Genomic DNA, 20,346 nt, shown 5'->3' on the forward strand with positions numbered 1-20,346 from the left:
CCATGTATGAACAGGAATAGTTTATTTTCAATGAATTTACAGGTTGTTTATTTTGCTCAGAATATCATTGCACATATATGTGCCAACTACCCCTGCAGGGTGACATAGAAGCTTTGGAAAAGGTTCAGAGGAGGGCTGCAAAAATGGTACCCATCTTAAAAAAAACTTGAGTTGCCCAGAAAGGATTAAAAAGCTGTGTCTATTTGCTTTGGGAAAGGTAGACTCCGGGGTAATCTGATAGAGGTGTCTAAAATAATGAAGAGACTAGATTTTGTTCATATTGATAGATAATTTCAATTAGCTAGGTTAGAGAAGGCCAGGGATTATTCATATAAATTAAGCAAGGGCAAACTAGGTTAGATGTCAGAAGGTTCTTTGCTTCCTAGAGGATTGTAGACCTATGGAACAAGTTGCCGGCTCGTGTGGTGTTTGCTAATTCACTGCATAACTTCAGAAGAGAGCTGGATCAGGTCCTGAATGGGGTAGAGTTCACAGCATACAAAAGGTAGGAGGAATACTAAATAATATAAATTATGGTCAATGTGGACTCCTGGACTAGTTTGGATGATCTAAGGAGGTCAGAGAGGAATTTTCCAGACTGTTTTCCCCTAAATTGTGCTTGAGTTTTTAAATCTGATTTTTTGACCTCTCCCAGGAGATTAATCTCATCACAATGCGCTGGTTTATATACTTTTAACTGTTTAGGCCATTTTGATAAGAGACCTATAATGTGGACGCTCAACATGACTTGATCATGCTTTGTTCACATGCAACTTTTACATCTCTAAACTACAGAGTACATGAACAATACTTCTAGATTACATCAGACAAGGGCTTAATTTCCAGCTAGCTAAACTGCTTAAAATTATTGACAACAGGTATTAATTTCATGGCCTAATTTATTATCACTGGTAAATTTATATCTGAGAAATTGTTACATTGTTCGATATCATTTAGATGGTAAATATATGTAAATTGTCTAAACTGATGCAAAGGAGAGAATCATGTCGTTATTTATATTTATCTATTTGCTCACATTCTCTTCCTTTGGAATTATCTTGTCCCTAAACTTTAAGGTGGATTAAGACCGTGTTCTAAAACTGGACTTGGGCTAATCAAATTGAGGTCTTCTCTAAGGATCAATAAATAATGAAACACAAGGTGGAAAAATGATTATCACTTTTCCTTTTTTTCCATTTGATTTGGAAATGAACAGACAAATAATTCGATTAATTCTACTTTTGTAGGTTTGTTATCTTAGGTTGTCTAACTGGAACTAGCAACTCCACTCCAATCCCTTTGTTAATGACCTGAAGAAAAGTGCTCAGGCCATGGAGCTCTGGATCTTTACAATATTCCCTTGTCTGATCTCCATATTTTAAGACAGTCTATTATATCAGTTTGAAAAAAAAAATGAACAAAATTAAAGTGTTAGTCATTAAAGAACTATCCAATTTTGAACTGGAGAATTATACATGTAGCCCCTTATGACTCTGGAGGACTGTTCCATTGGAAAAAAGAAAAGTGCCAATTCTTCCTGGAACATGGCTACAATACTTTACATTCAACATCATATTTTTATAGATGTTTAACCAGCTAACCTATATGTTCCTGTCCTCACATAACATCCAGCAGAGATCAGTAGACAGCGAACAGGAGAGGAAGCCCTATCTGATATTTCCTCTCTCCGGCTCAGAATCACTGTGGCTAAATAACCAGTTGTAGTACCACTAATGCCATCCCAGGCAAGGTGAACTGACTCAGCACAGACCACAGACTGTACATGTAACATTCAGTAGAATTGGGCCTCACAGGGTGAGGAAAGCCATTTTACAAGCCAGGTGCTGCAAGGATTTAGGAAGAGGCGGAACACAGTTTATGGGATTAATGGCTACCTCTCCATTAGTGTTTACTGCATCAGGTATGGGAGCAGTTTGCTGAAAATAGGCAGCACCAGACAGCCACCATAGTCCCAATGTGGCTGACTTACGACAATGCACAGGTCAGCCAGACGACATACTAAGGAAATACTTTAGAAGGAGTGGGAGCCTTGATGTTGCTTATCAGAAACAAAGTACAAGAATCAAGGATCACTAGCATTGTTGTACCAACTCAAGCTGCCAATATTCACATACTACATAATCGATTAAATAAATGCACAACACTTGATTTGAGCAGTGTGATAAGTATTTATTTGCAATTGGTTAAAATATAGCAGGAGCCCAGCATTAGAAGGCATCTGAAGACATAAGTACAACAGTGTAGAACAAGGTAGTTTGGGCAATTACTGGGCAGATGTGGTTTGTCCCCTTAAGAAATGTGTAGCTGTGGCATTCCTTAGAATACATCTAGAACTGATGGTCAATACTGATCTTTCCTGCTGCATTGTTTGTAACACTGCTAATTCCTCATTGGCTTTTTCACCCTTACTTTGCCGTGGCTTTGTCATCATGGTCACTGAGCTGCATGCTGAGGCATCTTTTCAGTGTGAAGTTATAAACCATGCAGCAGACAATATTCTGGAAACCCTGGGATGAGTTGTACTATCCCAAGACTATCCCAATTGGTTTGACATGTGAAACACTGCTTCAAGATATCAATGGTGTGTTTGATAATTATGGTTCATGTATGAGCTTCTCTGTACCCACGTTCTGCTTCTGCCCATGATTGGCACTTGGATATTATGAGCCATGACTGCGTAAGGTAGCCGTCACTCCCTGGCCCCATCCTTCTACTCTTCATTCCTCTTCAAATAAGGGTGACACAGTTGATTGCCTTAATGAAGTATTTGTGAGAGATTCCAGGAAAGCAGCCATTGATCAGCTTGATTCTGTACAGGTGCTCACATACCATGTCCACAGTGAGATAAAACAAATCCTTTTCAGTTTTATATAGGGCACAGCATTTTGCCAGAGCCTGAATGGCAACATGAGCACAATCAATGACTCTTTGGCTCTGTAGATTTATGTTGCCTTAAAATACTACTATTACTGGTCTATGACAAAAATAATGAAGTAATTGGCTCTGTTGAACAATGCATCTATAACCTCCTTGCTGCAATTGGAGACAGTAAACAAGCTAAAACTGCAAGTGTTCCCATTGCTAGCCTGCAAAAAGCATAACACATAAAAATTGGGAGCTTTTATAGTCACTAGCAATGCTGCACTTATATTACATGCCTAGAAAGATCCCTGAATGTTATGGTACAAATCTATCATTACATAATTATGGAAGAGGAAGACCATTTGGCCCATTTTATTCATTTATCCAGAGAGATCCTACTACTCCCCCCAGCCCCAATTTATGGCATCCAATTGTTTCTTAAATGATTCCAGGGTTTTTGCCTCCACTACTCTGTCTGGAAGTTTATTTCACAAGTTGATCACTCTTTGTGTGAAGAAGAATGTTCTGATATCTGTCCTAAAAGTATTCTCTTCCAGTTTGAACTGGTCTCCCTTAGATCAACTCTTACAATTTAATTTAAAGTAATATTCCAGGTTAACTTTTTTCTAATCCCTAAACAATCTTATATACCTCCTATATATACCTCCTATAAGATCACCTCTCACACACCTTGGGGGTAACCTGGCTCCAACGCGTCCACTTCTGGTAACCCAGGCGCGTTTGGATGCGTGCGCGCATTCGAAACGCCGAAGTCCCATCCCCACTTAATGCTGGCGGGCGGATTGTTAAAGCAGCAACGTACCTCATTGAAATAGTTGAGGTACTTATTTTTTTTGTGCATTCTAAAGCTGAAACAAATTTAAGCTCACCTGCACGGGTTTCCCATGGCTGCTAACTCTCGTCAGATGAAAGCAGGTGAGAAGGGCCAGATCCATGAGGTGAGTGCCTTTATTGGGCCTGAAGGAACACGAGCGCTTCATCCAGGCTCAACAAGATCATCTGGCGCGATCAGACCCCCACGATCGGTCAAACCCCCCCACCTTTGACTCTTCATCCAGCTGCCGATCCGATCGCCTCCCTCCCTCCAATCTTCTCCAATGCCCCTCCCCTCAATCTACTTCATACCCCCCCCCCCGGATGTCGTCCAAGGCCCATGATCGATCCCTCCCTTCCTTCTCTCCGATTCACGGCTCCTTTCCCTCCCAACGGGCAGCCAACCTGTCAGTCTGGCTGGCTGTCATGCGGGAAACATGGAAGCAAAATAATTACCTTCAATTGATTTGCAAACGCAGATTGCGACGCACTCACTTGACTTCCATGTTTCCATGCGAACATCTACCCACCCATTAGGTTCTTGGCTCCAAGTAAAAATCATGCATGCCCCTCCTATCCAGGCTGAAAAGTCCAAGTTTCTCCAGTCTTTGCTCATACCTCAGACCCCTGACACTGGGGATCAGCCTCATGGCTCATCTTTGCACTGCCTCCAGGGCTTGAATGTCTCTCTTGTTTCTTGGTGAACAGAACTGGATGTCTAACTAGAGCACGATAACGTTTGATCATTATCTCCTCTGACTTTTATCCTACTGTTTTGGCTATGTAGTTCAACATCCTGTTGGCGTTGTTGATTACTGCTCAGCATTGGTTGGACATGTTTAGTGCTGAGTTTAATAGGCCTCTTTCAGCTTCATCCTTAGCTATTTCAACATCATTCATGGAGTACAAGTGTCTCCTATATTTTTTGCCATGTATAGCACTTTACATTTGTTTATATTAAATTTCATCCGCCATTGTTCTGTCCACTTACACATCTTGTCTAACTTGTTCTGTAGTTTCTGAGCTGTCTCTTCCACCCCCCGTCCTAGTTTGATATCATCTGCAAGTTTGAACGACTTTGCGTTGTGTTTCTGAATCCAGGCTGCTTATGTAAACTAGAAACAGTAGTGGTCCCAGTACTGAGCCCTGAGGCACCCCACTCAGTATTTCACCCCACACTCTGACATAACTCCTCTAACCAGTACTTGTTGTTTCTTACCCTTTAACCAGTTTATTATCCATTCCCATGGTTTATTCTGAATCCTCACAGCTTTGAGTTTAATTACCAGCCTTTCATGTGTAACTTTGTCGAAAGCCTTTTGGAAGTCCTGACACTGCATCCCTGTTAAATCTCAGCCTCCTTAGGCAACTCTACTGCCATTATTTGGGATTATTAGAAATGTAAAGAAAGTCTGAACTTCTGAAAGTTTAATTTTGAAGTTTAAAAGTTCCCTTTGAATTGAAACATATCAAAATGGCCTTACACTACTTCTGATAGATCTACTTGTGCTCAGATCATTTGCATAATACTGCTGTTGTACTGCAGATTATGCCTATATTTTACAGATTCAAATTTGCCAACTATATGTATCTATTGTTGTTAGCTGGATTCCCTTCGTTGGACCATACTAGTTTGGTTTTGTATTTTATAAACATTCTCATCTCATTCAAATAAAATGATGCTTAATCTCAGTCCCCTTCAAAGCTGCAAGATAATTTTGTGAACAATCCCTCTCTAGTACCCAGGGATAGTGGGATCATTATATAATTGGTATCAGTGCTGATGTTGCATCCCTTCACATCTGCCTTGGGTTGATTTTTTGGCACAAGTTTAGTGTTAAATTGTTTTTAAAACTGGAAATGTTGACACCTGTCTGCTGCAGCAAAGTCATGCATTACAGCTCATACTTTCTCATTACAAGTGACAATTATTCACTTTGATTTAAAAACTTGTCATATTTTGACATATTGCACTCATAACTTGTAAACGCAGCTCTGTAGATTTAAATAGGTTTGCAATCTGTGCCACTTTTGCTGATCATAAAACAGGAAGGGGAAGGGACTTCATTTTTGAGCATGCACAAAATGGATTCATTCATATGAACATGGCATGGGTGCTGGAAACCGGACAGTTGGGCAGTTCAAATCGCTCAAGTTACTTACACGCCCTGGAGCTGACAGGTTCCAATTTTCATCAGCTGTCCCAAAGCCAGAGAGGTCCTTTTTAACATATGGATCCCGATGACGTTTCCGGACCCAACTGCAATTTTTACTGGGCGGCCTGAGCGGGAAGCAGTAGTGAGTTTCCCGCCAGGCGAACCTAGCGGCAAAGAGGATGGAGGCAAGAGGATTTAAATCCCCATCCATCCTGCACATCCTGGACCTGTCAATGACATAAAGCAAAATACTGCGGATGCTGGAAATGTGAAATAAAAACAGGAAATGCTGGAAAACACTCAGCAGGTCAGGCAGCATCTGTGGAGAGAGAAACAGAGTTAAACATTTCAGATCCATGAGACCCAGGGGCAGATCGACCAGGGGGGGTCCTCCTGTTAAGCCTCGCCTTCTGTGTGGGACGAGCCCTTTAAGAAGGGGGCGGGGCCACAGCGGAGGGGAGGCGGGGCCACAGGCGGAGCGAGGAGGCTCACGGGACGGCCTTCTCCACCCCGCCCAGACCGTTCGAGCCGATGGATCTGAGCGGTCGGGCGTCCACCGGCCAACTGGTGCTGCTGGCCGCCAGCTCGGCTCTCAGCGCGCTCTGCTACTCGGTGTACTGCAGGAAACGGGCCGCCGCCCGCACCCTCAAGGTCAGGACAGCGCGGTGTGCTCGCCCGCCCTCCTTCCTTCTCTGGGAACCCGGGCCTGGGCCTCCAGTGAGGAGACCCTGGGTCACTTTACCGCCGCGCTTCCCAGTCATTCCCGCGGTAGCCCCTCTCCCACCCCCGCCGGACAAACCCCTGCATGTTGTCTAGTGACTCCTGGTGGAATAAATCGCTTAAAATTCTGCCTGAGCAGCGACACTGGCATCAATGCATCAATTAGTTGGTTAAATACCAGGATCTGACAACCCATATCTGTAATAGATTCTAAAATCACAGGGCTGTGAGGAAAGAGCAGGGGAGTGGGACTCGTTGGCTAGCTCTTTCCAAAGAGTAGGCATAGGCACAATGGGCCGAACGGCATCCTTCTGTGCTGTGTGATTGAAAAGGAAAAGGATAAACATACTGGAAAAAGAAAAATGTAAAAGGGTTCAGGGAAAGGGGTTCATTGAAGAGAGAAGGCACAGGTACAATGAGCCAAATGGCCTCTCTGGTAAAAGTTATCTCGTCTCTGGATATCTTTTATGCCACAGGTACCAATTTGAGAGCAGTTCTTCTGAGGATGTAATGCAGCTGCTAGATTTGAGTTACACTGCTGGCTGTGTTGTCTCTATCTGGCCAGGACTAGCTCCTATAGGTGGTCTTGCACTGTTTGCCTAAATTTGATGCCAGCAATTTCACAACTGAATTATCTATGATAGTTTGCATTAAGGTGTACTGAAAACTGCTATGCAGTGACAAACAGCCCTTTCGTAGGCTGGAATTGTTTTGCTCTCCATCCCTTGTGCACAGTTTCTTTTTTGAGACCGGGATGTTCTGTGATTGTCTAAAGGGGGCTTTTGACTGACAAAACAAATGTTGTGATGTGCTTATGACTCAATGCAGCTGCTTATCTTCAGTCTGCTCCCCCATAATTACAAATGTAAGGAATCTTACAACACCAGGTTATAGTCCAACAGTTTTATTTGAAAATCACAAGCTTTCGGAGGCTTTCTCCTTCTCCTGAAAGGAGAAAGCCTCCGAAAGCCTGTGATTTTCAACTAAAACTGTTGGACTATAACCTGATGTTGTAAGATTCCTTACATTTGTCCACCCCAGTCCATCACCGGCATCTCATCATCACCATAATTACAGGAGAATCATTGATGGTGGTTGGAATGTGGGTACCATGTCAGCCTTTCAGTCAGGCCAGTTATAGTGCACTGTTTGGATTGATGCACAGCAATTTTAGCTTTTCATCATTTCAAGCTGTTTAATGCACATAGACAAGTAGTAGTCTTGTGTTGCTTCAGCTTCACACCAATTGCAGAATAGCCAAATTTAAAACCTTCCCAAAGTGGATCAAATGTTGTTGGTACTCTACTGGCACTAGTCTCTGAGTACCTGTTGCGAGTGCTGCAGGACTTGCAGCTCAAAGTTTTCTGGCTTCATGATGCTTTCTGCCCAGGGATAATTAAGCTTGTAGGTGAAGAACTGTTCGCTGGCATTGCAATTCTGCATGTATACTATTGGGCCGGATTTTGCTGTCCATTTGTTAGACTTGCACTTGCCTATAGACTTTGAGCTTTTGCATGGTAAGTTATGATAACATGACAGCCAAATGACATGGTGCCCTCTACAGGGCATCTGGGACCTGTGAACATGGCAAGCAACTGTGTACCTCCGTAACCAATCAAATTGAAGAATCGTTAATAACAGTGCAGTCAGAACAGTGAATTCAATGTGAAATCAGGTACAGAAAGTGAAATAGAGAAGGAAAGAAAGATTGAATAAAGAGACAAAGAAAAAGTTTTTAAAAATTATTTAATTTTTTTTAAATGTCCAACAATAATTAAAATCTGAAGGAAGAGACTCGACACTTGTAAAAGTTAATTTTCAGAGAGCGGTTGTTTGGCAGTGATTTAAACTTACCAAGCAGTTGAAAGGATACTTACACTGGAATGGACAAGCCCTAACTTTTTTTGGTGCGTTTAATCTGTGTCTGAGGCAAGTACAAGAACCTCAAGCCGTTCAATACATTTGAATGGTGAGTCAGGTGGCGAGATGCTGTTTTCGCGCATCTTTTGGAGAAGCATCACATCTCGACAGCAACTTCCCGATTTCTCCATTTAACTGCGCATGTGCGGTCGCCAGAAGTTAATGTTCGATTTGCACATAAATAACATTGTTGACCTCACTGTTATTTTGACAGCAAAATCCGGCCCATTGTTTGGTGAGAGCTAACAGCGTTATCAGTTCAATGCTGACATTGAAAATTAAATTTTAAAAGTTCCCAGGTGATCCAAAGCACAATCCAGTTGGCTGTTTCCCAGCATTAAAACTTAACTGGTGTTTGTATCAGTCAGTGGAGCTCTACACATGTGCAAGAATGCATGCACTGAGTTCTGTTGTGCCTGGGCAGAGAGTTAAGAGCCAGCAGTCTGAAGGTTCAGCATTGCTTTACCAGTCTAGTGCGACAGTACCTGTCGTAAAACAGTGTCTTGATCAGCTCCACTCTGCCTACTGAATGCAAGACTTTTTGCATGTTGCACTGAGAGAACATAAAGCACAATGCTTTACGTAGCAAAAGTAGAACATTTGGCTCCGTATCGGGCAAGTGCCGGCCCAGATAGCCCTTCCAAAATTTGAGACAATTTTTAAAAAAAATCTCTCCTTGAATATTACAATGTTCATTATAATGGTTAAATAGTTCCTTAAGGGTGAATGAAAATATTCCATAGAAAACTAATAACTTGTGATGCTGAGTTGTATTTGAACGTGTACCTAAGTAAATGCAAAGTAAATTGCATAAAGATGGCTGCTTTGTTCCATTCCTGCTCTGGGCTTCTTGTTTTTGCTGGAGAGCAGGAAAAGGAGAGGGAACATAATTGAATCCCAAGCTGAGTCAACAGGTCAAAGAGAAGTGGACAACAAGTGGCTTCTGCACTGGCTCACAGGGTGGGCACATAGACTGGGTTCTTAACTGTAAATCAACCCTTAGTGGAAAATCTACTTATGTACTATCACTTGGAGAACATGACCATAATCTACTAACCTTCACAATTTTTATTTTTTAAAAAGTTATGACCTAAATTAATGCACCAAAAAGCTTGAGAATTAGGGTGATATTGTACAAGGCTGGTGGGGTGTTATAGAAGAGTGCTCAGCGGGCATCATTTCAACCTGAATTCTTTGCAGGACAATTGTATTGTGTTTCCCATAAACCACAACGATTCTCATTTACTGTGAGCTGGTGGAATATTTGAAAATATTTTGTTCATCAAAAGCTTTAATCTTGTTATATTTTATTGTCATTTTATTTGCTAAGTTTTTTGTAATAAATGAGCATTAAATATAAAAATTATAATTCTGAACCCCAAGCCTGTGATTAGGTGATGTAGGTGGAATGTGGGCGAAAACAACATCACTGTTGAGCGTGGCAAATACTTTGTTTTGCCACTTTGCAAATGTTAACCTGAATACAGTTAGTATCTACCAATTTTTTTCGAACATTTCATTACACTAAATTGAACTTGCAATACAAGGCTGTAATGTTGAAATAGAGTAATTTAAATGATTGGTAGTCTAGAAAGCTGTCTTTGCAGTGTAAATGTGTTTTTTTTAATTTTTAGGAAGCACCAAAATTTCCTTTAGATCAAGATCTCAAGACTGTTCTGTTGAATGCACCGGGAAAATGTCTTCCGTATGCTGTAATAGAAGGTACAGTTCATTAGTGCCATTTATGGCTGTTTCTCAATACAGGCAGTGCATTTGAATCATTGAAGGGTGAGAAATACTTTCAGAATGGCATACATAGGGATTTTTAAAAAGCTGTAAAATGCAGTACTTGATGCGCACTGAATAAAACAGTATAGCATTGTACCAAGGAGAGAATCATTTGACACAGCAGAAATAGTCTTAACTGGTGATTGGATACATTTAAAAAAATTAATTCCTAAAATTGTCCTTGACCCACCGTGGTTGAATTGCCTGCTAATATGGATGAAATCCAGAGTCTAGGTTACCTCGTAGTTCTAACCAGAAGAGGGGTGGAGGTGAATGGCCTATTAGAATCCAGCTTGTGACCAGATCTCACTCCGAAGATCCGATTGAGACTAAGGCTTTTGATCTCTCATTCCATACTCTGACTCCCTTGTACACCCAAATGTTGAAGTCAGAAAATTGCTATGTTAGTAATGCTCCCTTGGAAAATGCTGAATTTTTGCATTAAAAATGATGCATTCAGGATCATTTTAAGTACTACATTATTTCATAATTGATGAATTTTTTATCTAAAAAAGGAAAATTAAATGATGTATTTTCAACATGTAAACCAGACCATCCAAATTTACCCTCAAGTTACCTCAATTGTCACACTCCCACACCCAATTCCCCTCACTCCAGTTCACAAGCACTCTAGCTCCTCCAGACCCTGTTCAAAGACATTGAACCCTTTTCAGCTTACTCTTGTCTCCAACCCTCCCATTTCATGCTGGCACTATTTTCTCTTTCTCTCTTTCTCTCTTTCTCTCTCTCTCTCTCTCTTTCTCTCTCTTTCTCTCTCTTTCTCTCTCTTTCTCTCTCTTTCTCTCTCTTTCTCTCTCTTTCTCTCTCTTTCTCTCTCTTTCTCTCTCTTTCTCTCTCTTTCTCTCTCTTTCTCTCTCTCTCTCTCTCTCTCTCTCTCTCTCTCTTTTTCTTTTTCTCTCTTTTTCTCTCTCTCTCTCTCTCTTTCTCTCTCTCTTTTCTCTCTCTCTTTCTCATCAGTTTCACCTGCCATGCTGCTCTGCTTCCAATCTGGTTAAACTGGTACTCTGCTTCCATTACCCCCCTCCCCCTATTCAAGTTGGTACTCTTTCCTCCACTCCAGAGTTCATGCAGGCACTCTTTGGCCCCACTCCTCAGTAAATGTTGCACTCCCCTTTTCACTGCCCACCGCCTCCCTCCCAACAGTACTGCTCTCAGCTTCTCTTCACTTCTCCAAAGCGCCACTCTCAGTTTCTACCCCTTCTCCCTTCCTTTTATCACCATGCAATACCCTCTTTCATTTCAGCCACTTTGCCCTGCTCCTTGCCATCCATTCCCCCATCGCCGTGCGCGCGGTCCCCGCCCCATCGCCGTGCGCGCGGTCCCCGCCCCATCGCCGTGCGCGCGGTCCCCGCCCCATCGCCGTGCGCGCGGTCCCCGCCCCATCGCCGTGCGCGCGGTCCCCGCCGACACCGCGCAACAATCGCCAGACAGGAGGGTTCCCTCCCAGTCGGGGAACACTTCAGCAGTCAAGGACATTCAGCCACCGATCTTCGGTTAAGCGTTCTCCAAGGCGGCCTTCGAGACACACGACAACGCAAAATCGTCGAGCAGAAATTGATAGCCAAGTTCCGCACCCATCAGGACGGCCTCAACCGGGATCTTGGGTTCATGTCACGCTACACGTAACCCCACCAGCGAATAAAGGTTATCTGTTTTTAATACAACGGGTCATTATCTTTCTCTTCCTTTCGGATGTTTCTCCCTCTCTCTCTCTGCCTTGTGTTCTGGCCGTTTGTGTATTTGGTGGTCCTGTAGGTAACACCTCTCTGTCTGAACACTTTGATTGCCTTGACAACGGGCAGTTGGAAAGATTATCTGTAATCACCAGGTATTGTTCTGACTATAAATGCGAAACGTTCAAGGAGTCCCACACTCTCTCTCCTGACGAAGGAGATAATCTCCGAAAGCTTGTGATTTTCAAATAAAATTGTTGGACTATAACCTGGTGTTGTAAGATTCTTTACATTGGTTGGTAGGTATGGTTTTATTTTCCATCCCATTATTCTGCTGTGATTTTAAAATGTTTGGAGCTTGTTGCTTCATTTGAAAACGCCGCCATTATATCTCTCCAGTTTAACATTCAGACTGAGGCTCTTATTCAGTGCAGCAGTAGGGATGCAAAAAGACTCGAGGGCTGATTATGTAACTTCCAATAGGTTGCAATGAGTAAAAGCTCTAAAAGGAGCATTGTTGCTTTGCTTTCTTTTGTTAGGCAATGGGCTTATCATATAGGCCATAGATTCTATAGAAAGAATGGAATCAAAGGGGAGATGAGGAGAAATCTTTTATGCAGTGAGTTATGATCTGGAATGCACTGCCTGAAAGGGTGGTGGAAGCAGATTCAGTAGTAATTTTCAAAGGGGAATTAGATATATACTTGAAAAGGAAAAATTTGCAGGGCTATAGGGAAAGAGTGGGGGAGTGGGATTAATTGGATAGCTCTTTCAAAGAGCTGGCACACATACGACGGGCCGAATGGCCTCTTTTTGTGCTGTAAGATTTTATGATTCTATGAATGAAACAATATTAAAGGGAAATAATCCTAACTTTCTGCTCCATCTACTGGTTATCTGCTGTCATCGCTGTTCATGCTGTGACTTTCTGATCCATGCAACACGTAAGTTACTTAGATACTCAAGGTCTATCAGGATGCTGGTAGCTTCAGTCTCCCAATAAAGTTACCAGGTTTATAGCCACTTAGTTACAAATCTTAATGTAGGGATACTTGTCTCTTCAGGCACTGTGATTAAACCAATATTATGTTTCGGTTGAGTGTTAAACTTTGGCTTGTTGGGCATTGAACCCATACAGGTATAAGTGAATATACAGTGAAATTATTTATATCAGTTATCCAGTACTGTTCATATACTGTATGTTAATTGAAGTAATATTCTTGATTGCAATTTAGAAGAATATTGGCTGAGTTCAACTTAGTATTTGATGTGCGTTTATAATTATAGACTCATTTTTTTGCTTTAGGTTTGGTTAACTCTGTAAAAGAGACCTTGAATAGCCAGTTTGTGGATGGTTGCAAAGGAGTAATACAGCGACTTGTTTTACAAGAACATAAAATGGTGTGGAATCGAACCACCCACCTCTGGTAGGTTTGTAATGTACAAAGAGGATCAGTAATGACAGGCAGAAGAGGCATCTAATTTATTAGTGTTCTGGTACTTGGAGGTTCTGCAGGCACACTGCTTAAAATGTGATCTGGAGCCTAGTATTCTTACATAAGCACAGCGCTTTATCACGTGCTGTAAGTCAAGTCAGCTGAGCCACCCTGCCTTAGTCTCAAAACCCTTGCTGTAGTGTGATCATTTTAGTTTCCTCCACAGAAACCATGCCAGTCCCAGAAATGACACCAGAAGAGGACATTTGATGGAATGCAAAACCTGCAGCCAGCTCAGTGGAATTTGTGTTAATGGGTTAATTGTAAAAATGGCACATTGAAATTTCCATAACGCACATTCTGATGATCTCCAGAAATGTTGCTGGGCAAAGCTGTACATACATCACATCATTGTACAGCTTCTCTTGTTTGCATATCATCTCTATTTCTTTGTTATTTGTGTGGCACCCCTTTCCCATGCCCACGGTATTGCTGTATTAAATGCGCAAAGCAGCCCGCTTGATTGGCATCCCATCCACCACCCTAAACATTCGCTCTCTTCACCACCAGCGCACTGTGGCTGCAGTGTGTACCATCCACAGGATGCACTGCAGCAACTCGCCAAGGCTTCTTCGACAGCACCTCCCAAACCCGCGACCTCTACCACCTAAAAGGACAAGGGCAGCAGGCACATGGGAACAACACCACCTGCACGTTCCCCTCCAATTCACACACCATCCCGACTTGGAAATATATTGCCGTTCCTTCATCGTTGCTGGTTCAAAATTCTGGAACTCCCTTCCTAACAGTACTGTGGGAGAACCTTCACCACACGGACGGCAGCGGTTCAAGAAGGTGGCTCACCACCACCTTCTCATGGGCAATTAGGGATGGGCAATAAATGCTGGCCTTGCCAGCGACGCCCACATCCCATGAACGAATGAAAAAAAAACCAAAATTTGGGACTTGAATTATCTGCTAATGTCCATTATTGTCTGAGGATGATGCTGCTCCATTATGGTCGGAAATTAAGATTTCACTGTACCATGATTTAGAGATGAGAAAGCCCACAATGATTTTGTTTATTTGGTTGTTCGGGGTGAAAACAGAGTTTTAAAAGATAATTTAGAATAATACTAACTGATTATTGTGGGAGGCTTGCATTTCATTGAATATGCTCATTCTACTTTACAGCTTCATTATTTTGAAAGTATTCATTCATCTTAACAGTCCGTATTTATTTCACATCTATGTACTACCTACCCATGCCAGCATTTAGTTGGTATGGTGAGAGTGGTGCCTTGGCTCAGTTGGTAGCACTCTGGGTTTTGAGTCGGATGATTGTGGGTACAAACCTGTTCCAGGACTTGTGCAGTACTGAGTGTGTCTGACTAGGGGAATCAAGGGATATGGGGATTGGGCAGGAAAGTGGAGTTGAGGTTGAAGATCAGCCATGATCTGATTGAATGGCGGAGCAGGCTCAAGTGGCCATATAGCCTACCCCAATTTCTTATGTGTGCTATCTTTTGTGTTATATGTTAAACTGAAACTCCGACTGCCTTCTCCAGTAGTTGAGATGGATGTTAAAAATCCCATTTCAAGCAGAGCGGGGAAGTCTTCCAGTTTCCTGGTTAATGTTTTCTCCTCGCCCAACACCACCAAAAACAAATTAATTGGTCATTAGTTGCTGTTTGTGGGATCTTGTGTGCAAAATGGTTCCTGCATTTGTCTACGTTAAAAACAGTGACTACATTTCAAAGTAATTCACAATATGTGAAGCACTTTGGGACATGAGAGATTTGATCAGACATTATATACATGTAACTTCTTCCAAAGCATATCTGCTATAAATTGTGGGGGAGGGGTCTACTTTTACAGTTTCATTGAACATTTTAGAAGCTTTTATTAGTTGCAGTTTCCTAATAAGCAAGAATGTAGAACTTGAAATTGGGAAATAAACACAAAGCCACTCAGTAGCTATCCTAGAAGAATGGGCAAAATCGTAGAATGAGTGCCCCCAGAATCTAGATAAATAAAAATGTTAAAATAGAAATATTGTATGGCAAGAGAGGTGATTAGCAAAGTTCAAATAACCCAAGTCCAGATTGGTGAGCCAGTAGGTAGTTGGGTGTAAATCTGAGATGCCATCAATCGAAGCGGGAGAGTGGTCCACAGTTTGCGACTGGTGTCCACGGTCACGTGTGTTGTCTCTCATCTTCCAGGCGTGTAAGGAATGACAGCATCTGCCATGCGATGTTCTGAAACTGTTCAATGCAAACCATTGTTTCTGGGGTAGGTTGAAGCCTGGAAGTTCTTTTGTGGAGTCGGCAACTGCAGGACACAGTTTTGGCTTTAAGTTAAAAGTAATGCATATTTTAATTTATATGTTGTAAGATATTCAGAAATAAATTCACCCAAGATAAATTGAAAACCTTCACAGTACTTGAGTATTGCTCCATTATTACAGAAAACCTTCCAGTTTTAGCTATAAATTTATTAATTGCTGTTTTAAGGGTTTGTATGTATAGAAGATTTATCATAAAGTGGGTTTCAATTGAGGTGGATTACACATGCAATGCAGTATATGCTATCCTGATGTAAGTCATTCTTGATGCATGCATATCATTACAGAACTTCACATTTGCTTCTTACATGGCCAAGTTTGTTCAATGCAGCATCTTGATTGTCTTGGCTGAGTGTAAGTAACAGGATTTCATTAATAAATCACTGGTATAAGTATTGAAAAATTGGCCTTTTAAAAAAAAAAAAGTCAGTGAAAACTTAATTGTTTGGATGTTATACCTCGCTCCAAAATGGATGCTAGGAAGTGGGAATAAGGAGGAACAAGGTGCGTGAAGAGTTTTAAAGTTGGATACATGTTGGAGTAGATTAAGTTAGGTTAGATCAAATAGAAAAAATAAAACTTAGAATGGAGGAAAGAGGTAGAGAGAGAGATGGGGCAAGCAGATTTAGTGTTTACACATTTTAAAATTGTAATTAAGTGCTTATTTCACTTGCCTATGGTTAATATTAGAGTAATAGTTACTTTTAACATTTGAACAGCTTTATTTCTATAAAATTAACATTTGATATTGAAAACAAAAGTGTGAATTGAAAATCTTAGTACTTTTGGTTCAGCGTTTAACAGAAGAAAATACTAGCCCCACCGTAAATTTTTTGACTTTTATATTAAAAAAAGTTAACTTTTATATTAAATATTATTGCCAGTGCAGGGTCTCTCTGCCTTTTAGGACGCTTGCTGTAGAAAGTGTCCCTGTACATCGCAGAGCTCTATTACAAAGAGCCGGGGAGGTCTGCACCCCCAGCCTGTAGCGTCTGGTTAGGCTGTTCCAGAGAGATGCTCAGACTGGCTTGGGCTCTAGCCCCCTTTATTTGCCATGGAGCCATTCAGAGATCTGGGGTGTTCCCTATAGTTGACATCACCTAACTGGGAGAAGGGACCCTATTCTAGTGTGTCCTTGTCAGTAAAACATTTTAGAAAAACATGGCAAAGAACTTAACGGTGAAATTGGTATTTTCCCCCGGAGAAAACTGGGAGAACATTGAACAAAACGTCTTGTGGGCTAAATGAAACTGAGATTTTATAGTGCACGGTAATACTGCATGTGTAAGAGGTGCTGTGTATATTCCTTTATCCATGGATTTCACTGTGTTTGCTTTCAACAGGAATGACTGTGAAAAGATTATTCATCAAAGGACTAATACGGTACCATTTGACCTTGTGCCTACTGATGGCAACCCTAACATATCAGTGAGGGTGATAAAACCCTTGGAGTCATCTGAACTGGACCTCGAAACAGTGTATGAAAAGTTTCACCCTACGGTGCAGACATTTACTGATATAATCGGCCATTACATTAGTGGTGAGCGGCCAAAGGGGATCAAAGAGACTGAAGAAATGCTAAGAGATAGGGACATAGTAACTGGGGTTGGGGAACTTGTATTGGACAATAACTTTATTAAGCTACAGCCTCCAAAACAGGGGCTGCAGTACTACTTGAGTAGACTGGACTTTGAGTCCCTAGTTCGAAAGCAGGAGTCCAGGATAAAGCTGTGGAAAATCCTGACTCTGGTTTTCGGAATTACGACTTGTGCAACCTTATTTTTCATATTACGGCGACAGTATAAACGCTACAAAATTGAACAGGAGCAGAGGAGGCTGCAGAGAGAAATGTTGGCAGTGAAGAAACAGCGTTTGCAGGAGCTTGACCTAACCGAAGACGAGGTTCCACAAAACGCATGTGCCATCTGTCTGACCAGGGACCGGTCCTGTGTGTTCCTGGAATGTGGGCACGTCTGCTCTTGTGCTGATTGTTACGAGGCCTTACCTATTCCTAAGAAATGTCCCATTTGTAGAAATGTTATCTCCAGAATAGTCCCATTATATAATAGTTAAATATTCACTTTTTTTACAGCTCTTTCTATAATGAAAATGCACTGTGATAAGAAACTGACTGTTTTCATTCCTCATCTGTGGGACAATTAGTTGATGTAAAATCTGATGTAAAAGTCTGTACGTTTAGTAGTTACAGTTCTTACTTTGCCTGTTATTTGGCTTTTTCTTCTACATTTCTCCATCTCCCTTTGTATATTATCCTATTATTCCCCTTTCCCCAGAATTAATATTTAAATCTCTTAAGTATGCGTCCCATCATTGTGGCTTGCCGTTAGAAGCCTTTTAAATTTGGCCTTTTTAACAATTATATTTTATCAAAAAATGTTTTTTTCATCCGTGGAACGGTCTCATGATATAGCTTGTGTAAGTGCAGCGAACTGCAATGTTTCTGTCCAAAAACTACTAAAGCATCTGGGAAATGGGATTGACATTTATATATCTTTCAAAGCCAGACATCACATGGCAGCTCTGATCCTGGATGGTTGAACATTCTATTTTTGTCCAGAATGTCTTTTAAAAAGGAGTCATCAAGGTGGGCTTGGTAGCTGATTTACTGCATTACCAGCTTCTTAAGTAAATTGGTTTCTGCACTAGTGTCAGCAACATCTTTAAGAATTGCTGTTAATTTTGCCGATTACACTTGCTGATCAATCTGCCTTAGTATCCACCAGACTGCTCTACATAATGGGTTAATCCGATGAAGTTTGCATAAAATGCTCCCCCATTTTTGCCTGCAGTTTTTGGTATATTGGTCTGATCTTATTAAAGCATTGCTGCTGATAGCTTGTAGTGGAAATTCAAATCGGTCTGTTTTTTATCATGCACTTTACTGTCTGTTTACTTTGTTTATGGTGTCTGTTTCTTGACCGTCATGGACTATGATAAAGTAAGTTAAGGATTCATTTTAACACAACATATTTGTATGTGATGGTTATGATTGTTTCTATACTGGATTGTGTTTATTAAAAATATGAAGAAAAGATGAGGCAAATAACTTTTTGGACCAAAGGTACAGTAGATGGTGAGTGTAATGTCCCCCGTAGTTATCAATCAAGCCATGTGTTTATTAATGGCTTTAACATCCATTTAGTTGGGTGTTTTTATGAAGGTAAGTGAATTATGAAAGTTTTTGGTGTACATTTTATATGCAGATGTGTGTTGAAATAATTATATATCTCGGACCGGAGACCCTGTCCAGATTAAAAATCTTAATTTCCAACCCAAGCACTATTAACGTAAGATTGATTAACTGAAAATTTTTCACATTATAGTGCAGGAGATTTATCTTTGTAAATCTATGGTTTAATATGTAATGCTGCGCTTGGCTTGCTTGAGTTGTCTTCTGTTAAACCAACCCAAATAACATGAATGGACAAGATATTCTGTTAGCAGCCTTAATAAAGTACAGTATTGGTTGAAAACCATTTAACAATTGGCTTAACAGAGATCAAGAAAAGAATGGTAACAGACTTGTATCACTAATACTACCTTATTCTCCTAATTCTACACATGTAAATAGAACAAGGTTACCAAAGTAACCATCACAAATAGCTAATAACTATTTCAGAATTGCAACAGCACAGTACCAGCCGGGTTCAACTTAATATGACAGTTTAGCATTACAGACTCAGAATCTTAGCTGGATTCAGCTTAATATAACAATTCAGTTCAGAATTTGGTTTTAAGGATTACACTGTTCAGCCTTTTGTAGCTGTATAGCAGCATAACTGGTAAGAATTGTCTGCTCTCTATTTTAAGTCTATGGCATTCTGACCACGAGGTCAAAGTTGAATCATCGCCTGCAGTGACCTGATTCATTCATATTCTCTCTCTCTCTCTCTCTCCCTGTAAAATTTGACTTGGGCCGTAGTGCAAAACAAGTGATAACGAATCGGGCGCCCGTTTTGTATGCCACATGATTTTCTTTTTCATTGACTTCAAAATCGGGTGGAGTGTAAAACGGGCTGTCAATTCACTATCGTCCATTTTGCGCTACTGCACAAGACTGATTTATACCCAACTGTGCCTTTTTTTAAATTTATTGTTCCCATGCCAGTTGTATTTGCCCACATTGACCTGTATTTACCACCTGCTAGCCCAGTTTCCAAAAAGATTCAAATAGGTTTGTACGCTGTTGTTATTCCTTATTATTTAGTATTAAAATTAAAACAATGCTCTGAAATTATGATCAGACCTTTGTTAGTTTTTTAATTGCAGTCATTTCTTAACTCTCGTCAGTTTCTGTGAAAACCCACCAAGAATCAATAATATTACTGTGACAGTAAGGAAATATAATCCTGAAGTTGCACCAGTCTGTGATGGTAGCTGAATGGTGCTTGGTCCATCAATTTTAATTCTGGAAACGCAAAGCAACTGCTCAATAATTGTTAAAAACATGAGCTGATTTCCTTTGTGTCGATCGTAATCCGTGTAGCTATGGGAATGGCATTTAGGCACTGCCCTCTTTGTAAATGGCAAGTAGTGACCTCCTTGACAAT

The 20,346-nt window shown here is 41.0% G+C and overlaps 1 protein-coding gene across 1 annotated transcript; it reads left to right on the forward strand.

Moving 5' to 3' along the window:
• Positions 1–6,356: 6,356 nt before the first annotated feature.
• Positions 6,357–20,017, forward strand: mul1 (mitochondrial E3 ubiquitin protein ligase 1). The gene is made up of 4 exons (XM_067970472.1): positions 6,357–6,524; positions 10,148–10,235; positions 13,302–13,422; positions 17,119–20,017. The coding sequence occupies exons 1-4, from the start codon at positions 6,405–6,407 to the stop codon at positions 17,846–17,848; spliced, it is 1,059 nt and encodes a 352-aa protein (XP_067826573.1). The 5' UTR covers positions 6,357–6,404; the 3' UTR covers positions 17,849–20,017.
• The last annotated feature ends 329 nt before the right edge of the window (positions 20,018–20,346 follow it).

This window comes from Heptranchias perlo, chromosome 32 (genome assembly GCF_035084215.1).
Source record: "Heptranchias perlo isolate sHepPer1 chromosome 32, sHepPer1.hap1, whole genome shotgun sequence".
Taxonomy (NCBI): Eukaryota; Metazoa; Chordata; class Chondrichthyes; order Hexanchiformes; family Hexanchidae; genus Heptranchias; species Heptranchias perlo.

Coding starts and splice junctions, on each gene's coding strand:
- mul1 (XM_067970472.1), top strand. CDS start 6,405: ATGGATCTGAGCGGTCGGGCGTCCACCGGCCAACTGGTGCTGCTGGCC. Junction 10,236..13,301: donor TCCGTATGCTGTAATAGAAG/GTACAGTTCATT, acceptor TTTTTGCTTTAG/GTTTGGTTAACTCTGTAAAA. Junction 13,423..17,118: donor AATCGAACCACCCACCTCTG/GTAGGTTTGTAA, acceptor TGCTTTCAACAG/GAATGACTGTGAAAAGATTA.